Source organism: Phlebotomus argentipes, unplaced genomic scaffold (assembly GCF_947086385.1).
Source record: "Phlebotomus argentipes unplaced genomic scaffold, Phlebotomus argentipes genome assembly contig_15, whole genome shotgun sequence".
NCBI lineage: Eukaryota > Metazoa > Arthropoda > Insecta > Diptera > Psychodidae > Phlebotomus > Phlebotomus argentipes.
The window spans coordinates 13,137,692-13,150,961 of record NW_026776181.1 but is presented as its reverse complement, the minus strand read 5'-3'; the positions used below and the strand labels follow the sequence as shown (position 1 = coordinate 13,150,961).

General features: G+C 45.4%; 5 protein-coding genes across 9 annotated transcripts in view; 3 read left to right on the top strand and 2 right to left on the bottom strand.

The window, feature by feature from the left end:
• Positions 1 to 9,426, top strand: part of LOC132263191 (large ribosomal subunit protein eL24) — a 35,008-nt gene extending 25,582 nt beyond the window's left edge. Inside the window, exons 1-3 of one of the 2 annotated variants that reach the window (XM_059762834.1) lie at positions 8,593 to 8,651; positions 8,775 to 8,850; positions 8,979 to 9,426. In XM_059762834.1, the coding sequence (XP_059618817.1) occupies positions 8,647 to 8,651; positions 8,775 to 8,850; positions 8,979 to 9,368 (471 nt within the window). In that variant the 5' untranslated portion in view covers positions 8,593 to 8,646 and the 3' untranslated portion in view covers positions 9,369 to 9,426. Of the gene's footprint in view, positions 1 to 8,592; positions 8,652 to 8,774; positions 8,851 to 8,978 lie in introns of those variants that run through there. The other variant, XM_059762835.1, reaches the window with a different exon arrangement.
• LOC132261446 (protein phosphatase 1L) lies at positions 462 to 2,641 on the bottom strand. Its single transcript, XM_059760269.1, has 4 exons — positions 2,190 to 2,641; positions 1,462 to 2,014; positions 963 to 1,279; positions 462 to 907 (listed from the first exon to the last, which is right to left on the bottom strand). The coding sequence occupies exons 1-4, from the start codon at positions 2,564 to 2,566 to the stop codon at positions 691 to 693; spliced, it is 1,464 nt and encodes a 487-aa protein (XP_059616252.1). The 5' UTR covers positions 2,567 to 2,641; the 3' UTR covers positions 462 to 690.
• On the top strand, positions 2,805 to 3,468 carry LOC132263192 (transmembrane protein 138). The gene is made up of 3 exons (XM_059762836.1): positions 2,805 to 2,944; positions 3,007 to 3,230; positions 3,357 to 3,468. The coding sequence occupies exons 1-3, from the start codon at positions 2,820 to 2,822 to the stop codon at positions 3,461 to 3,463; spliced, it is 456 nt and encodes a 151-aa protein (XP_059618819.1). The 5' UTR covers positions 2,805 to 2,819; the 3' UTR covers positions 3,464 to 3,468.
• LOC132263187 (serine/threonine-protein kinase 11-interacting protein) lies at positions 3,613 to 8,277 on the bottom strand. Of its 4 annotated transcripts, none has more exons than XM_059762828.1 (8): positions 8,125 to 8,277; positions 6,890 to 8,056; positions 5,970 to 6,776; positions 5,747 to 5,893; positions 5,349 to 5,393; positions 4,975 to 5,179; positions 4,322 to 4,912; positions 3,613 to 4,263 (listed from the first exon to the last, which is right to left on the bottom strand). In XM_059762828.1, exons 1-8 carry the CDS (start codon positions 8,213 to 8,215, stop codon positions 3,639 to 3,641), a joined length of 3,678 nt encoding a protein of 1,225 aa, XP_059618811.1. In that variant the 5' UTR covers positions 8,216 to 8,277; the 3' UTR covers positions 3,613 to 3,638. The 4 variants fall into 4 exon arrangements, with proteins under 4 accessions (XP_059618811.1, XP_059618812.1, XP_059618814.1 ...); XM_059762829.1 differs by having other exon boundaries at positions 5,973 to 6,776; XM_059762830.1 differs by having other exon boundaries at positions 3,630 to 4,263; positions 4,322 to 4,909.
• A 26-nt stretch (positions 9,427 to 9,452) lies between the features above and the next one.
• On the top strand, positions 9,453 to 12,157 carry LOC132263189 (protein disulfide-isomerase A5). The gene is made up of 6 exons (XM_059762833.1): positions 9,453 to 9,628; positions 9,691 to 9,917; positions 9,990 to 10,194; positions 10,260 to 10,480; positions 10,547 to 11,505; positions 11,630 to 12,157. The coding sequence occupies exons 1-6, from the start codon at positions 9,602 to 9,604 to the stop codon at positions 11,890 to 11,892; spliced, it is 1,902 nt and encodes a 633-aa protein (XP_059618816.1). The 5' UTR covers positions 9,453 to 9,601; the 3' UTR covers positions 11,893 to 12,157.
• Positions 12,158 to 13,270: the final 1,113 nt, after the last annotated feature.

The window sequence follows — 13,270 nt, the reverse complement described above, 5'->3', positions numbered from 1 at the left end:
AATATTCCGTTTTATTTGTGATTTCTGCATGCATTTGGCACGTACAAATCACACTGTGGAGAAAAATATAAGATTTGTAAATTTTCGGACAAAATACAATAAATATAACAACTGGGAGAAGGAATTGCTGTGAATGTGAATTGCCTGGAGTTTGTCTGAAGGAAAGTTACAATAATTGTGGTAGAAATGTTACAATATATATCTGCGTTAGAAAAGAGAGTTTCATTGTGTATGGACGGACTGTGATCTACACGCTATTGCGGGGCAATAGGAATCTCAATTCCGCGGAGGGACCATCGAAAGAAAACCCAGAGAGAAAAGTCCACCCATCAGTCCACAGAGGTTCACATTCCCTTGATCATATTTTGCTCAAAAATCACGTTCCCCCACTAATATCATCCACCCTTCGCGCCATTAAATACAAAATCTACAATTTGTGTGCCTACATATCCTCTTGCTCAAACACTACGTGCAAACAAACAAGTGCCCTAATTTCTCTACCTAACATTATACGAATCTTTTTTCTTTCAATATTGTGACGAGGAGAGATAAAATAATGCGGGAAGAGTTTCCCGAGTGACAATAAACATACATAATAAAATAAATGACTCGTACGGTCGCCTTTGTCCGTACTTTGGGGCCCAATGAGGCAAAAAACAAGTCTCTGGTAAATGTTAAAAGCTGCCCAGTTCAGTCAGACCCCGAGGACCCCACGCGGAAGGTGCCATTCTTGAACACCACCACGAGAACCGATATGTTATCCACGGAGCCACGATAATAAGACTGCATCGTCAGCGCCTTGGCGCCAAAATGGGGCTCATCCAGGCGATCCTTGATGAAGGACACCGCCTCTTCATTGCTGAAAGTGTCCCACAACCCGTCAGACGCCAGGATGATGAACATCGGCCTGCAAAACAGCCCAAATTAGACACTGTGAACTTGCGACAAACAACAAATCTTACTTGTGATCTGCGAGATTGAAGGTCAAAATGTCGGGATCGGCGATAACAAGCTTCTTATCCTTCAGCGGATAGTCTCCCATGGCGCGTGAAGTCGCCAGGATGCCAGCAACTCTCCACACACCGTTGAAGGCCACAAAACCACCCGCTTCCTGGATCCTCTTCTTCTCCCTCACCTGCTGAGGCTTGTGATCGAAGGACAGCGGAATTGCATTCCCTTTGGAATCGCACATTACACCCCTAGAATCGCCCACATTCGCCACCACGAGTTTCGTACCGTCGAGAACTGCGATGAGAGCTGTTGTGCCAGCAAAATTTTTCTACAACAAAACAAACAATTCAATTAGTCAAGCCTGTGATGATTAAAACTGCTAAAAAGCCACACGAGAATCAACGTAAAATAATTTGTAGCAATAACATTATTTTGAGTGATGACTTCATTGGAATTTCTACGAAACGGAGATGCTAAAACTCCCTCATTTTCCACCCCATGAACACTCACAATCTTCTTTGCTGCCTCCACAAGATCGTGATCAGCGGCCAGAACCTCATCCGTGAGCAATTTGCCGTAGTTAATCTTGCCACTCTCTATATAGCACTTGGTCTCCATCACTTGCGGTCTTTCCGTCTTCTGGGCAGCCACGTTCTGACCCAGGAAGGCCTCCTTGTTCAGTGGTCGGCACAGAGCGTTTAGATTGTAGATGTCCGGCTCCGGAGCCGCCTGCTGGCAGTTCCCCTTCTGCAAGCAGTCCTCTGTGAACGAGGAATAGGACTTCCGGAAGCTGGAGCGCCTCTGCGCGAGTGGCGTCACAGCATTCTTGTCCACAGCGATGTTCTCCTTGTTGCTCTCATCCTCCTCTGCCTTGGCGACCTTCTTCTCTGGCGTCTCCACAGGCTTCCCGAGGATGATATTGTGGGCATCGATGATCTTCCGAGAAACACTCTTCATGAGGACGTCTTTGGCATAATCGGCTGCGTAATCTCCAGCGTGTCCATCGAAAATGGCAAAGAGGGCGATACCCGTGTCACTGTTGACGTTTTCCTCGACAATAAATCTGTGAAAAACAGCCGAGATAAGAAACTGAGTCGTTGACTTTCCTCCCATTGCGAAAGATTCTCTCGCCAAGGCCCAGATTAGAATCAGCACGCAAGGAATTCTCTGACCTATTTATAGCCATTCAAGCTCGAAAATGTCAAACCCCCCGTTCCCGCATTGCAGCCCAATCTTACCTATCCTCCATCCGGGGACGCCTACCCTGAATGGCGAAGCAGGCACTGGCATCCTTCTTCACTTCCCAACTCAACTTCTCCGAGTACGTCGACAACAACTGCAATTTGCTGGCCTTTGTCGTGTAGCCGAGCGTCTTCTGTATGCGCCCCACGAAGTCCCGGCTCCACACCTCCACTGCCTGTAGGTAGACCACGAGGAGGACCAGCAGCAGTCCGCAGATGATCACCTCGGGCTTCGTGAGGTATAATCGCAGCAGCTTCCACATGTACGAAGCGGAGGAGTTAAACGTGGGGACTCCCAGGGCGAACTTCGAGAGGAATTTCATGTAGGACGCATAGGTCTGGTACAGCACCTTGTCCTCCAACTCGTCATCCATTCCACGCAGTAAGGAATTATCGATCTATTGAACTGGATTATAAGCTGCGACACGGATAAATGCACCTCTATTTTTACACTGATGAGTGACGTTTCTCCACTGGAGTGAAGTTTGCAATATTTTGATGTTTCACGAATTTCATGGTTGCTTCATGAAATTTTCCTTTGCTCCGCGAGGACACTCGAGGACATGGATAGATAAAAACAAGTTTTCTTTCCAATTTCCGAAGAAAACAAACCCAAAGTGTGTGAAAATGTTCAAGTTATCGCTGAAAAAGTACTCTGCGTTCCTTATTGTTCAATTCAGCCTGCTGCTCTTCGATTTGTCGGTTAATACCTTCTCTTTCCTGGCCAAATCTCATCTCATCTCCATCTACATGTAAGTATATGACTTCACACTCTTTTCCCCACAATATTGCTAACAAGGATAATTTCTACCAGCGCCCAGGACATCGGTCTGGTGATCTCCTTCCTAGCCCTCATATACAGCCTCTGTTCCACGTATGTCTACCAAGCAGGACTCAGTGAACTTCTCTACACTAAGTTCAGGAGTGTCTTTGGCGTTCTCATCATCTACTTCCTGCTCTGCATCCTCGCCCAAGTTACTTTCTACACTCTTCCCTGGCCCAAGACCATCACGGCTCTCTGCATAATCCAGCGCCTCTGTGAGTATTTCCTCCTCAAATCATGATTGTTATCATTGCTGTGGCACCACAATTGCCATTTCGTGACGTCAATGGCAATGACGTCACGTCTCAATACCTCGTCAAAACACAAATTTATCCTTGCAGTTTCTCCTTTCTACTACTACTCCTGCAAGAGAGCCTCCCTCCGGATGAGCGATCCTCGCTTCTATGAGAATCTCGATTGGATCTCCGAGCAGATGGCCATTAAGTAGAAATGCAGATAAGACCAGACGAACAATTCATATCAAAACAATTCTGACCACAGCAAAACTAGTCACAGAAAACAGCTCCAAACTTGCAATAATTCCAATAAATCTCAAAGAATCTGTAAGGATAACAGGAAATATATATATATTTTATGTGTTAAAATGAAATACGTCGAACGAGTTAGGAATTGGCGATGAGATGAACTTCAAAGAGTCGCTCCCAGGGCTCACGGATTGCCGCCAGGACGTCCTGAACAACAGCCGGAGTGGCGAATCTCAAAAACCACTGTTCACACTTATTTTCCCGCTCATCCAGGAAGTTGAGAATGAATTCCGTGTCACTCTTTGGCTCCAATTCCACCATATCTTGAAGGAGTTGCGTGTGAACCACTCCCACGGCCGGATCGCCTTTCTCTGTCATCCACTTGTGTCCTCCGGAAGTCATGTGGAAGGTCTTCTCAGTGACAATGATTCCCCCAAAGCTCACAGTCAATTTCGTCTCATCCACGCGTCGTTCGCAGTGTTCGAAGATGGCAAATGTCCTAATAGACTCGTTCTGGTACGTCTGCAGCAAATCCTCCTGATTCTCAGCCACCACCGAACATCCCACGGGGCGACAATTTGTCGACTTCTGCAGAAACTTAAAGAAGCTCTGCGTTCTCCGCGAATCTCTCAGCAAAATGTGAACACTGGCCATGTGACGAGTGCTGAAAGTCACTCCTACACTCCAGGGAAGACATTTGATGGATTTCATCTCCTCAACAGGCACCAAAGCGAGTCTTCTAAGCCACTTGGACGGATCGTCACTGAAAGATAGGAACGAAATGAAGTCTCATATAATTTATCCGCATTTGAAGCACTCACTTCTCTTCTCCCGTAATGATAAACGTGTAGAATCTCACAGTGGACATGACAACGATCCCATCAAACCACTCAGTGGAGATCTTCTCATCGCAGAAGCGACAACGAACAACCCACAGAAGCTTCTCAGAGTTTTCCATGAAGATGTGCTGATACAGATACACCTGAATCCGATGGTCCACATTCCCGAAATCATCGAAGGTGAACTTGAAGGGATCTGCAATGGGTATCACAATTCCGTCCACCTTGTTCGTCGTAGCGAAGGCACTGAGAAACCCAAAGAAGGATGACTGGGTCCTGTTGTCCTCCTCCGAAATCACCTCCACAGGCGACAGATGCTTGTGCTCCTCCGCTTCCTGACTGTGCTCATATGCTGTGCAGATGCTGTCTGTGATGGATCCTGAAGAACTGCTCTCGGTCAAATTCAGGAAAGTCTGCCTGATGAGATCCTTCTTCTCAGCCAAATTCGGTCGGATCTTCTCTTCAGCCAACACACTCGCCTCTTTGACACTACTGTGGTCCGTGATGGTCTCCAAACTGGGCACGTGGGATATTTTTCGCTCTTCAGAATGCTTTCGACTGGAATTCTTGCTGCTAAACACCAGAAAGATGTCAGAATAAAGCAAAGCAATAGAGAAAACTACTCGCAATCTCACCTATCCAGAACTTCTATGCTACTCTGGCTGGGATTACTGAGGATCTCCACGTCACTTTCAGCATTGAATCTGGACGAGAGATGAATATCAGGATCTCTGTCACGCTCAGAAGTTGAACTGCCGGCAACGCTTTGATTTGAGTCAAAGGATCCATTGTTGGAGATCTTCGAACAGGACGAGGACTCATTGATAGATCCCGCAGATCCTAAGGAGATGTACATTACATTATCATCACTATAAGTATTAATATAATAATGGCAGAATATATTTAAGCAATTTACTGAACTCCATCTAATACAACTGAAAGAAGGCATGCAAATCACACCCGAAGAGATCATAATTGCTTCCTTTTTAGTCAATAGAAGATTTCTTACTCAATTTGGTGTTAAGTGGTGATCTCCTCAGAACCGTCGCCAGTGCTATCAAGCATAATATTATTCTGTTTAGTTCCTCCACATATATTACAACATAGAAGAGAGAGGAGTGTAAGTAAATTGTTAGGGGAACAAGAATATTTCCTACTTACAGAAAAGTTGGAAAAGAGATTAATAATGTTACAATTTCAACTCTTTCAACTGACAACTCGTCATTTGTTCCATTAATTAATTATCTCATCTTTGCTCTTTCCAACTCTCCAATGAGCACAAAGTTACATGATTCACCATAAAAACAGCACTAAAGAGTCCACTAAACTCTACGTACATGAATAACTAACCAGCCTAGTCATGCGATTTTCTAATGAAAATGATAAAATATTCAAGTTCTTTCTCACCGATACTGCTATTTTGATCAGTGGCAGCCTCTGCAGAGCTAGCCACTTGAACTGGTGTCGCCTGAGAGTCCAGAGAAACTCCCTTTTCCGGTGGCGATTCATGCATCTCAATCACAAACTCGCTTTTGCATTCTGGACAGAAAATATCTGCAGATAAATTCATTAATTTCGAATTAGAAAAAAAAAACCTTATCAACATAAATTGACAAAAGTAGCAATTTACCACGCTTAATCTGTTGGTTTCCGATCTCTCGACAGAACTGAGTGGTGCAATTGGCACATTTGTACACAATTTGGTTCATCTCAGACAGTGGACGACTGGCTAGGAAGTCCCTGAGGTAACTCTGCAGTTTCTGACAAGAGTCCGGTGGCATCTGATAGTTTCTCTCCTTGCGATCTTTCTTGATAGTGTTGAAATTTATACACAAAACATCCGATTTTGTCCTTTCACAACTCTCAACAGACTTCAAACTCCACCTGAAGAGAGTCTGTTTCGTCTTACGATTCTTCTCCTTGATGCTCAAATCCGAAACAATGAGCAGAACTTCCTGGCCACTGGAGACGCGTGTTACAAAATAGGCCACCTCGTTGTCCTCCGGATCGGACTCCTCTTCAATAGCGGTTGTGTAATCACTCGTAATCTCAATGCTGGGATTGCTTTTGGCAGTTTTGTATATTGTCTCAAGATTATTTAAATCTTTTGTCTGTTCCTCAGCATCTGATGCGGCTTTTATGGGTGATTCCGTTGGACTTTGACGCATAATAAGGCCTTCTTCCTTTGGGGTAGATTGTTTCGCTGACTCTTCTTCAACCTCTGCCATTGGTTCAGCAATCAGAGGCTCAGAATAGAGTTCAGCCACGAGAGCATTCTTCTCCAGAATACTTCCTTGAGTCTTATTGTCTTCTGGGAAGCCACCAATTACGCTCTTCACTAGACTTGCGCCTTCCCTGTGAAGCCACGAGTCACCAAATTGCTCCCGAAGATTTTCAATTTGCTCCTTTGTCTTCAAATGCTCCTTATTCCGTCCCTCTACAAGAAATTTGCATTCCACCAAACACACACGCATTAGTAATCTCACTAAAATATTTGTCTTTCAATTCGCCAAAGAGTCATGAAAACATTTACATACGATAAGAACTCACCAATGGTCGCATCGATGTTTGTAGTAATGCTCTTGGGTTCGGGATTGTCTGCAATTTGAGCATTTCTCACCCTCAACTTTCTGTGACTGCTCGTTGATTCTGCAATTGATCTGTCCATGGGAACCTCTGTCGTGATCTGGAAACTGCTCGTCGATCCCAGACTTGTGGCCACTGAGGAGCCCTCATTGGTGTTGCTCCTGCGCCCCTGAATTGCCCACGGGCTCTCGGAATGGGCTGAGCGCATGAGTATGGGGTGGTAACTGCTGTATGCGCCCGTGAGGCTCTTTTCATGCTTGCTGAGGTGGCTGCTGTCCAGGACAAATTTTATTGAAGCTGTATTTCCATGCAGATATCGCGCTGTCGCCTCTCGATGCTTGGGATGGAAGGCCAGAGGATTCCCCAGCAGATTTAGGTACCGCAGAGCGGCGAGAGTGCACAAAGGAAGTAAACTTGAGTGGTCAATGAGGAAATTTCCACCTACATCCAGTTCATAGAGACCGTCGAGGCAGGAAACACCCGTTACGTTTTCCAGAAGGTTGTTTCTCATGTTCAGCATTTGAAGGCGGCGAGAAGCCTCAGGATGAAAGTTTGGCATCTCTGTCAATAGATTGAAGCTCACATCGAGCATTTTGAGGTTGGGCAGGAGTCGAATTTCCGGGATTTTCTCAAGTTGATTGTGACTGAGGGTGAGATTTTGCAGCCAAGGCGTCAGTTCGAGCGATCTGTCCAGGGATTTCAAGATGTTCCCTGAGAAGTTGGCAGATTTCAGTTCATTCCATACGAAACCACCACATTTGTCACCACCGCAGTCGAGGAAGAGTTCCCGAATGCTGGAGAGGCACTTCACGCACACCACTTCCTGAAGCTGAGCCCTCATTCTCTGAATGCCACGGAATTTCCTCAAGGCCACCTTATTTATCTCCAGCTTCTCCAGGGTCCGGAAGTTCGTGAGATCCACCACATCGTCGGTCTGGTCGTCTCCGTGCAGCTGATTCACACACAGATGGATTGTCTTCTGGACAAAGTCAAAGATGAACTGCAAGTCTCGGAACACATCTGATTTGGAGTAGTTGGGCTTGCAGACGTAGAATGTGTGCGGGGAGCATTTATCCGCATTCTCGTCCACTATCAGGCTGAATGAGTCATTTAGAGCGCGGATAAGGGAGCCTAGAAGGCAGAAGCAGAACAAGGAAGTGACTTCAGCATTCCAAGGGCGGGGACTGTGAATTTCTCACCTGAGAGCGTCAGCTTGGCCTCACCGCTGAGGATTTTGTGGCCATTGTCGCGCAGCAGAGTGGCCAAACTTGTTATTTTGCTGGGATCCATTCACCATCAATAATTGCGTTGTCACTGCCTGTTTATCACTTGATTTTCCACTGCGCGAGATGCACTTTTTGTTCACCCACTGACAGTTAGACAATTTTTCTGAGAGAAAGGGAGGTTATCCCAGTGGACGTTGCCCTCTCATTCCAGTAGGAAAGCAATCAGCGAATGGGAAAGGGATAGCCATTAGCTTCATTACGCTTTCTTTGCCCATTTTAATGCTGTAAAGTGTATGAATAATTCATTGCAATTGCCAGAATCATGAGGAAATCTATAAAAATCTAATAAAAATTGATAAGAATTGAAGAAAATGCACACGTCTGACGCGTACAAGTACTGTTTCGGTACGAACTTTTCAACCGGGTTCGGAATTCAGAAAACACCGCAGCGCCATCTCGCCAAGTTCCGGTCCTTTTACATGTGGAAAAGCTACAATGAAGTACGTGTTTGCGTTTTTCTCAATTTTCTAGCATTTGCAAGGGGGTTTTGGGGAAAATTTCGATTGCAATGTGTTCCAAATTGTGCAAACGAGTGAAAACTGATGTGAAATTGTATTTTGCAGGATCGGATTGTGCGCATTTAGTGGCTACAAAATCTACCCCGGCCACGGGAAAACAATGGTCAAAGTCGATGGAAAGGTGAGTTCCTCAGGCGAATTTTCCTCGAGTGTCACACGACGGTGTCTTTCCGGGCATGTGGATTGAGTTCTGCCCGGAATTTGTGTATTTCTTTGACAATTTGACTCACGTAACCTAACTTCTTGCAGACCTTCACATTCCTCGACAAAAAATGCGAGCGATCCTACTTGATGAAGAGGAATCCGCGCAAGGTGACCTGGACAGTGCTGTACAGGCGAAAGCACAAGAAGGGCATTGAGGAGGAGGCCGTGAAGAAGCGCTCCCGCCGCACGCAGAAGTTCCAGCGAGCCATCGTCGGTGCCTCCTTGACGGAGATCCTCGCCAAGAGGAACATGAAGCCCGAGGTGCGAAAGGCTCAGCGAGAGCAGGCCATCAAGGCGGCCAAGGAGCAGAAGAAGACCACAAAGGCTGCCAAGAAGATCGAAAAGGCCCCGCCAACGAAGAGCAAGCAGCAGCAGAAACAAAAGGCGGCCAAGATCAGCCAGAAGGCCGCTCCTCGTGTTGGTGGCAAACGCTAAATCGTCTCCGGGTGGCTGAATATACCTAAAAACGGAAATAAAGAGAGAATCCTCTGAATGTCTGGGCTTTCCTTTCCGGGAACATGGGAATTTCATCGACAATCGATGAGTGTACTTAACCTCACAGACTCCGGCGGAGGGAAACGTCATCCGGTTGGCCGGAAAATCGTGGGAGGAAGAGACCGTGAAATGCTCTGTAAATAAATACTCAAGCACACATTAAGGTGGCAAAGATGAAAGGATATCTAATTTTCTCATTGGTAAGTATGGAGGATTGGAAATTGTGTGCAGAGTAACTGGGAAAAGTGATATTATTTCCCAGCTTCTGCTTTCGACTCTTTCGTCGGGAAAGATCAACTCCAAGAGTGCCGTTGTGGACGACATAACTGATGTGAAGGACTTCAAGAAGCTCCTGCGGACGAAGAACAACGTTCTTGTGTTGTTCTTGGCCACCACGAAGGAAAATCAGGGCACTATAAAGGTGTTCCGGGAGGCAGCAGAGGCCATTAAGGGTCAAGGAACTCTGGCGCTCTTTGACTGCTCAAACAGGTTTGGGGACCCCAATTTGCATATTAATGGGACAAGAAAGAGAGTAATCTGGACGGTTTTCTAATGTTTCAGTGAGGTGAAAAAGATATGCAAGAAACTCAAAGTCAATCCGGATCAGTATGTGGTGAAGCATTTCAAGGACGGCGACTTCCACAAGGATTACGATCGCAAACTGGCGGTCGTTAGCATTGTGAACTTCATGAGAGATCCCACCGGCGATCTGCCTTGGGAAGAGGACCCAGTAGGGGCTGACGTGGTTCACGTTCCGGATGCAAATGTGAGATTGGAAACGCTCCATTTCCTCCCAGTTCTTATCTCAAATTTATCTATCTTCTTTTGCAGACTCTGGATAAGTTCCTAAAGAGGGAGACAAAGCCAATCCTTGTGATGTTTTATGCTCCTTGGTGTGGCTATTGTAAATCCTTGAAGCCCGAATACTCAGCTGCGGCCACTGAACTCAAGGATAAGTATATTCTTGCTGCGATTGACGTCAATCGTCCGGAGAATTCAGTCATAAGAAAGACATACAACATCACTGGCTTCCCTACATTGCTCTACTACGAGTGAGTAAACTGTAGGGATACATTGTTATCATATGTGAATAATATGTATGTGTTTGCTTCTTTCAGGAGCGGAAAGATGCGTCACACTTTCGAGGGTGAGAACAATAAGGCGGGCATTGTGTCCTTTATGGAAAATCCTACGAGGAAAACTGTGCAGAAGGCACCTGAACCCGACTGGGCCAGTGATACGAACTCTGAGGTTGTTCATCTTACGTCTACATCTTTTGAGCCAGCTCTCAAGGATGAGAAATCCGTGATGGTAATGTTCTATGCCACCTGGTGTGGTCACTGCAAGCGAATGAAGCCAGAGTATGAGAAGGCTGCTCTTACGATGAAAGATGAGAACATTCCAGGAGTTCTGGCGGCCGTGAATGCCCCTGTCGAGAGCGAGATTACGGGTCAATACAAGATCTCAGGTTATCCCACGGTGATGTACTTTGAATATGGTGAATTTAAGTACAATCTCAATTTACGGAAGGCTGAAGAGATTGTCGAGTTCATGAAGGATCCCAAGGAACCGCCTCCTCCTCCGCCGCCTGAGGCTCCTTGGGAGGATCAAGCGTCGGAAGTGATTCACTTGACTGATGACACCTTCAAGACTGTCCTGAAGAAGAAGAAGAACGTCTTGGTGATATTCTATGCGCCTTGGTGTGGTCACTGCAAGGCTGCCAAGCCAGAATTCGCTAAGGCTGCGGAACACTTCAAAGATGATCCCAAGTATGAGCTCGCAGCGGTGGACTGCACGCGCTACAAGGAGACCTGCTCGGCGTATGAGGTCAGAGGATATCCTACAATCAAGTACTTCAGCTACCTCAAGACAGTGAAGGAGTACGACGGTGGGAGGACGGAGAAGGACTTTGTGGCCTATCTGAAAGGCGGCGGTGAGTCAGAGAAAAAGGTGGAATCACCTGAAGAGGCATTCGGAACTTTTCCAGGATCAGAACACATCATCCAAGCCACTGACGATACATTTGATAGAGTCCTGAAGGAGCATATGAAGGTCTTTGCCTTCTTCCATGCATCATGTGAGTATACAACCCTGAAGACAAGCACTCTAAGCAATTAGGTGGAAAGGCATTTCCCCATGCCATTTGTTATGTTCTTAAATTACTGATTGAAAGGCAGACTCTGACTTGCAACACTTTTCAGGGTGTGGACACTGTAAAGTGGTGAAGCCGACAATTTCAACGGTTGCGGAGGATTTGAGCAGGATGGAGGGAGGCGCCAAGGTGGTTGCAATTGACGCCTCTGTGAATTCCAACGTTGCCAAAAGATTCAACATCAACGGCTTTCCCACGTTCAAGATGTTCATTGATGGCGAGTTCGTGAGTGATTTCGCGGGTGAGCGATCACGAGCCGGTTTCACGGACTACATCAAGCGTGATGGCCAAAACACGAAGGAAGAGCTTTAATTTACCATTGTTGAATCCCACAATCTTAATTCCTCAGTGCAAAAAGTCTGGCAAGTACGTATTTTTCCCTTCCTTCTACCTTTGGCATTCCATGAAGAGGTGTGTTTTCTTCCAAGACGAAAAAAGTAACATAGAAAATGTCTGAAATACTCTTTGGATGATTTTTTTGGTGATCCTTTTCACCTAATATATTTTCCCCAATCACACCTCAAAGAGAAAGAGAGAGAAGTATTTTTTTGTAATAAAGATGAATTTTGCAAGAAAACATCACTCTTTTGTCTGATTGTAGGTCATCAAAAGGTGCGGAAGCCTAAAAATGTCTACAAATTCTCCTGACTGTTCTAAAAATGTTCTTCTCTGTGGTGTGATTTTTCTCACATGCGGGCGAATATGTGGGCAAAATTAAAAATTAATGAGAAAACTTGTAGTTTATTCAACGGGGATAAACACATTTTACCGTGTCGGGACCTTTTTGCGCACAATGCCGGGAATGCGTGGGGAAAGGTGATCCCATGGGTGTACGAGGGAGATTTCTATTACGTTTTAGACAGGCTAAATAGATACAAGCAGCTCCATCAGCAAGTGCACTAATGAAATATTCACAAACTCACGCTCGCAAATCAGTGCCGAGGATCTATTTTTGCTGAGCTTATTTATGTCATGTCCGTTGCCTTTCTGCAAAGGATGCAAATAAATTATTGTGCATGTTCTCTCGCTCTGCTTAGCTTTTCACGAAGTGTTATTTCGTTTCCTGAAGAAGTGACCTCTGGAAGTTGTGTTGTGCAATCTCATCTGTTAATCATGGCTCAATTATTAATGTTATGAACTTTAATAAGTGCAATTTTCAACACACGGTAAAAAGACATTTCACACCGCTTGTTGATTTAAGCGACGAAAAAAAGGCGCGCGTAGATAATTTTTTATCTGAGCTAATTGGAAGCTTATTTGCCCATTTCACACCCTTTCTTTCGTGCTATTTTAGATGAAATTTATCGAGTTGTGTCACCTTTTTAGCCCGGCACGTTTGAAAGAAAAGAAGCAACATCGACTTTATATTAATTGTCGGTGGAAATTATCTCACACCCGAGGTGTAATTTTCCATGGCGAGGAATGTCAAGTGGGAGTGAGAAATGTGTTAATCGTGTTCCAACCCCGACAACATTTCCCGAATTTTCCACCCAGGCACGGATGAAAGCCACACTAATAAAGTGTCACAATAAAGAAGCCACAACCGCAAATTTCACCTTCTTAATTCACACTCTTTTTTGGCACTTTTCATCAAACGCCGAACAGATGAGGGTGGACTTTTTGGGAGAAAACAAGCCACATAACACGCGGTGTTGTGAAATGAGAGAAGACCTTCATAACAATATTTGTG

Excerpts from the sequence above, each read along its gene's own strand:
- LOC132261446 (XM_059760269.1), bottom strand. The coding sequence starts at position 2,566 with ATGGATGACGAGTTGGAGGACAAGGTGCTGTACCAGACCTATGCGTCC. Across the intron at positions 2,015-2,189 it reads CGTCCCCGGATGGAGGATAG|ATTTATTGTCGAGGAAAACG; the intron begins GTAAGATTGGGC and ends TGTTTTTCACAG. Across the intron at positions 1,280-1,461 it reads TGGAGGCAGCAAAGAAGATT|AAAAATTTTGCTGGCACAAC; the intron begins GTGAGTGTTCAT and ends GTTTTGTTGTAG.
- LOC132263192 (XM_059762836.1), top strand. The coding sequence starts at position 2,820 with ATGTTCAAGTTATCGCTGAAAAAGTACTCTGCGTTCCTTATTGTTCAA. Across the intron at positions 2,945-3,006 it reads CATCTCATCTCCATCTACAT|CGCCCAGGACATCGGTCTGG; the intron begins GTAAGTATATGA and ends AATTTCTACCAG. Across the intron at positions 3,231-3,356 it reads CTGCATAATCCAGCGCCTCT|TTTCTCCTTTCTACTACTAC; the intron begins GTGAGTATTTCC and ends TTATCCTTGCAG.
- LOC132263187 (XM_059762828.1), bottom strand. The coding sequence starts at position 8,215 with ATGGATCCCAGCAAAATAACAAGTTTGGCCACTCTGCTGCGCGACAAT. Across the intron at positions 4,913-4,974 it reads AGCATAGAAGTTCTGGATAG|CAGCAAGAATTCCAGTCGAA; the intron begins GTGAGATTGCGA and ends TCTGGTGTTTAG. Across the intron at positions 4,264-4,321 it reads ATCATTACGGGAGAAGAGAA|TGACGATCCGTCCAAGTGGC; the intron begins GTGAGTGCTTCA and ends CCTATCTTTCAG.
- LOC132263189 (XM_059762833.1), top strand. The coding sequence starts at position 9,602 with ATGAAAGGATATCTAATTTTCTCATTG. Across the intron at positions 9,629-9,690 it reads GATATCTAATTTTCTCATTG|CTTCTGCTTTCGACTCTTTC; the intron begins GTAAGTATGGAG and ends ATTATTTCCCAG. Across the intron at positions 10,195-10,259 it reads TTCACGTTCCGGATGCAAAT|ACTCTGGATAAGTTCCTAAA; the intron begins GTGAGATTGGAA and ends CTTCTTTTGCAG.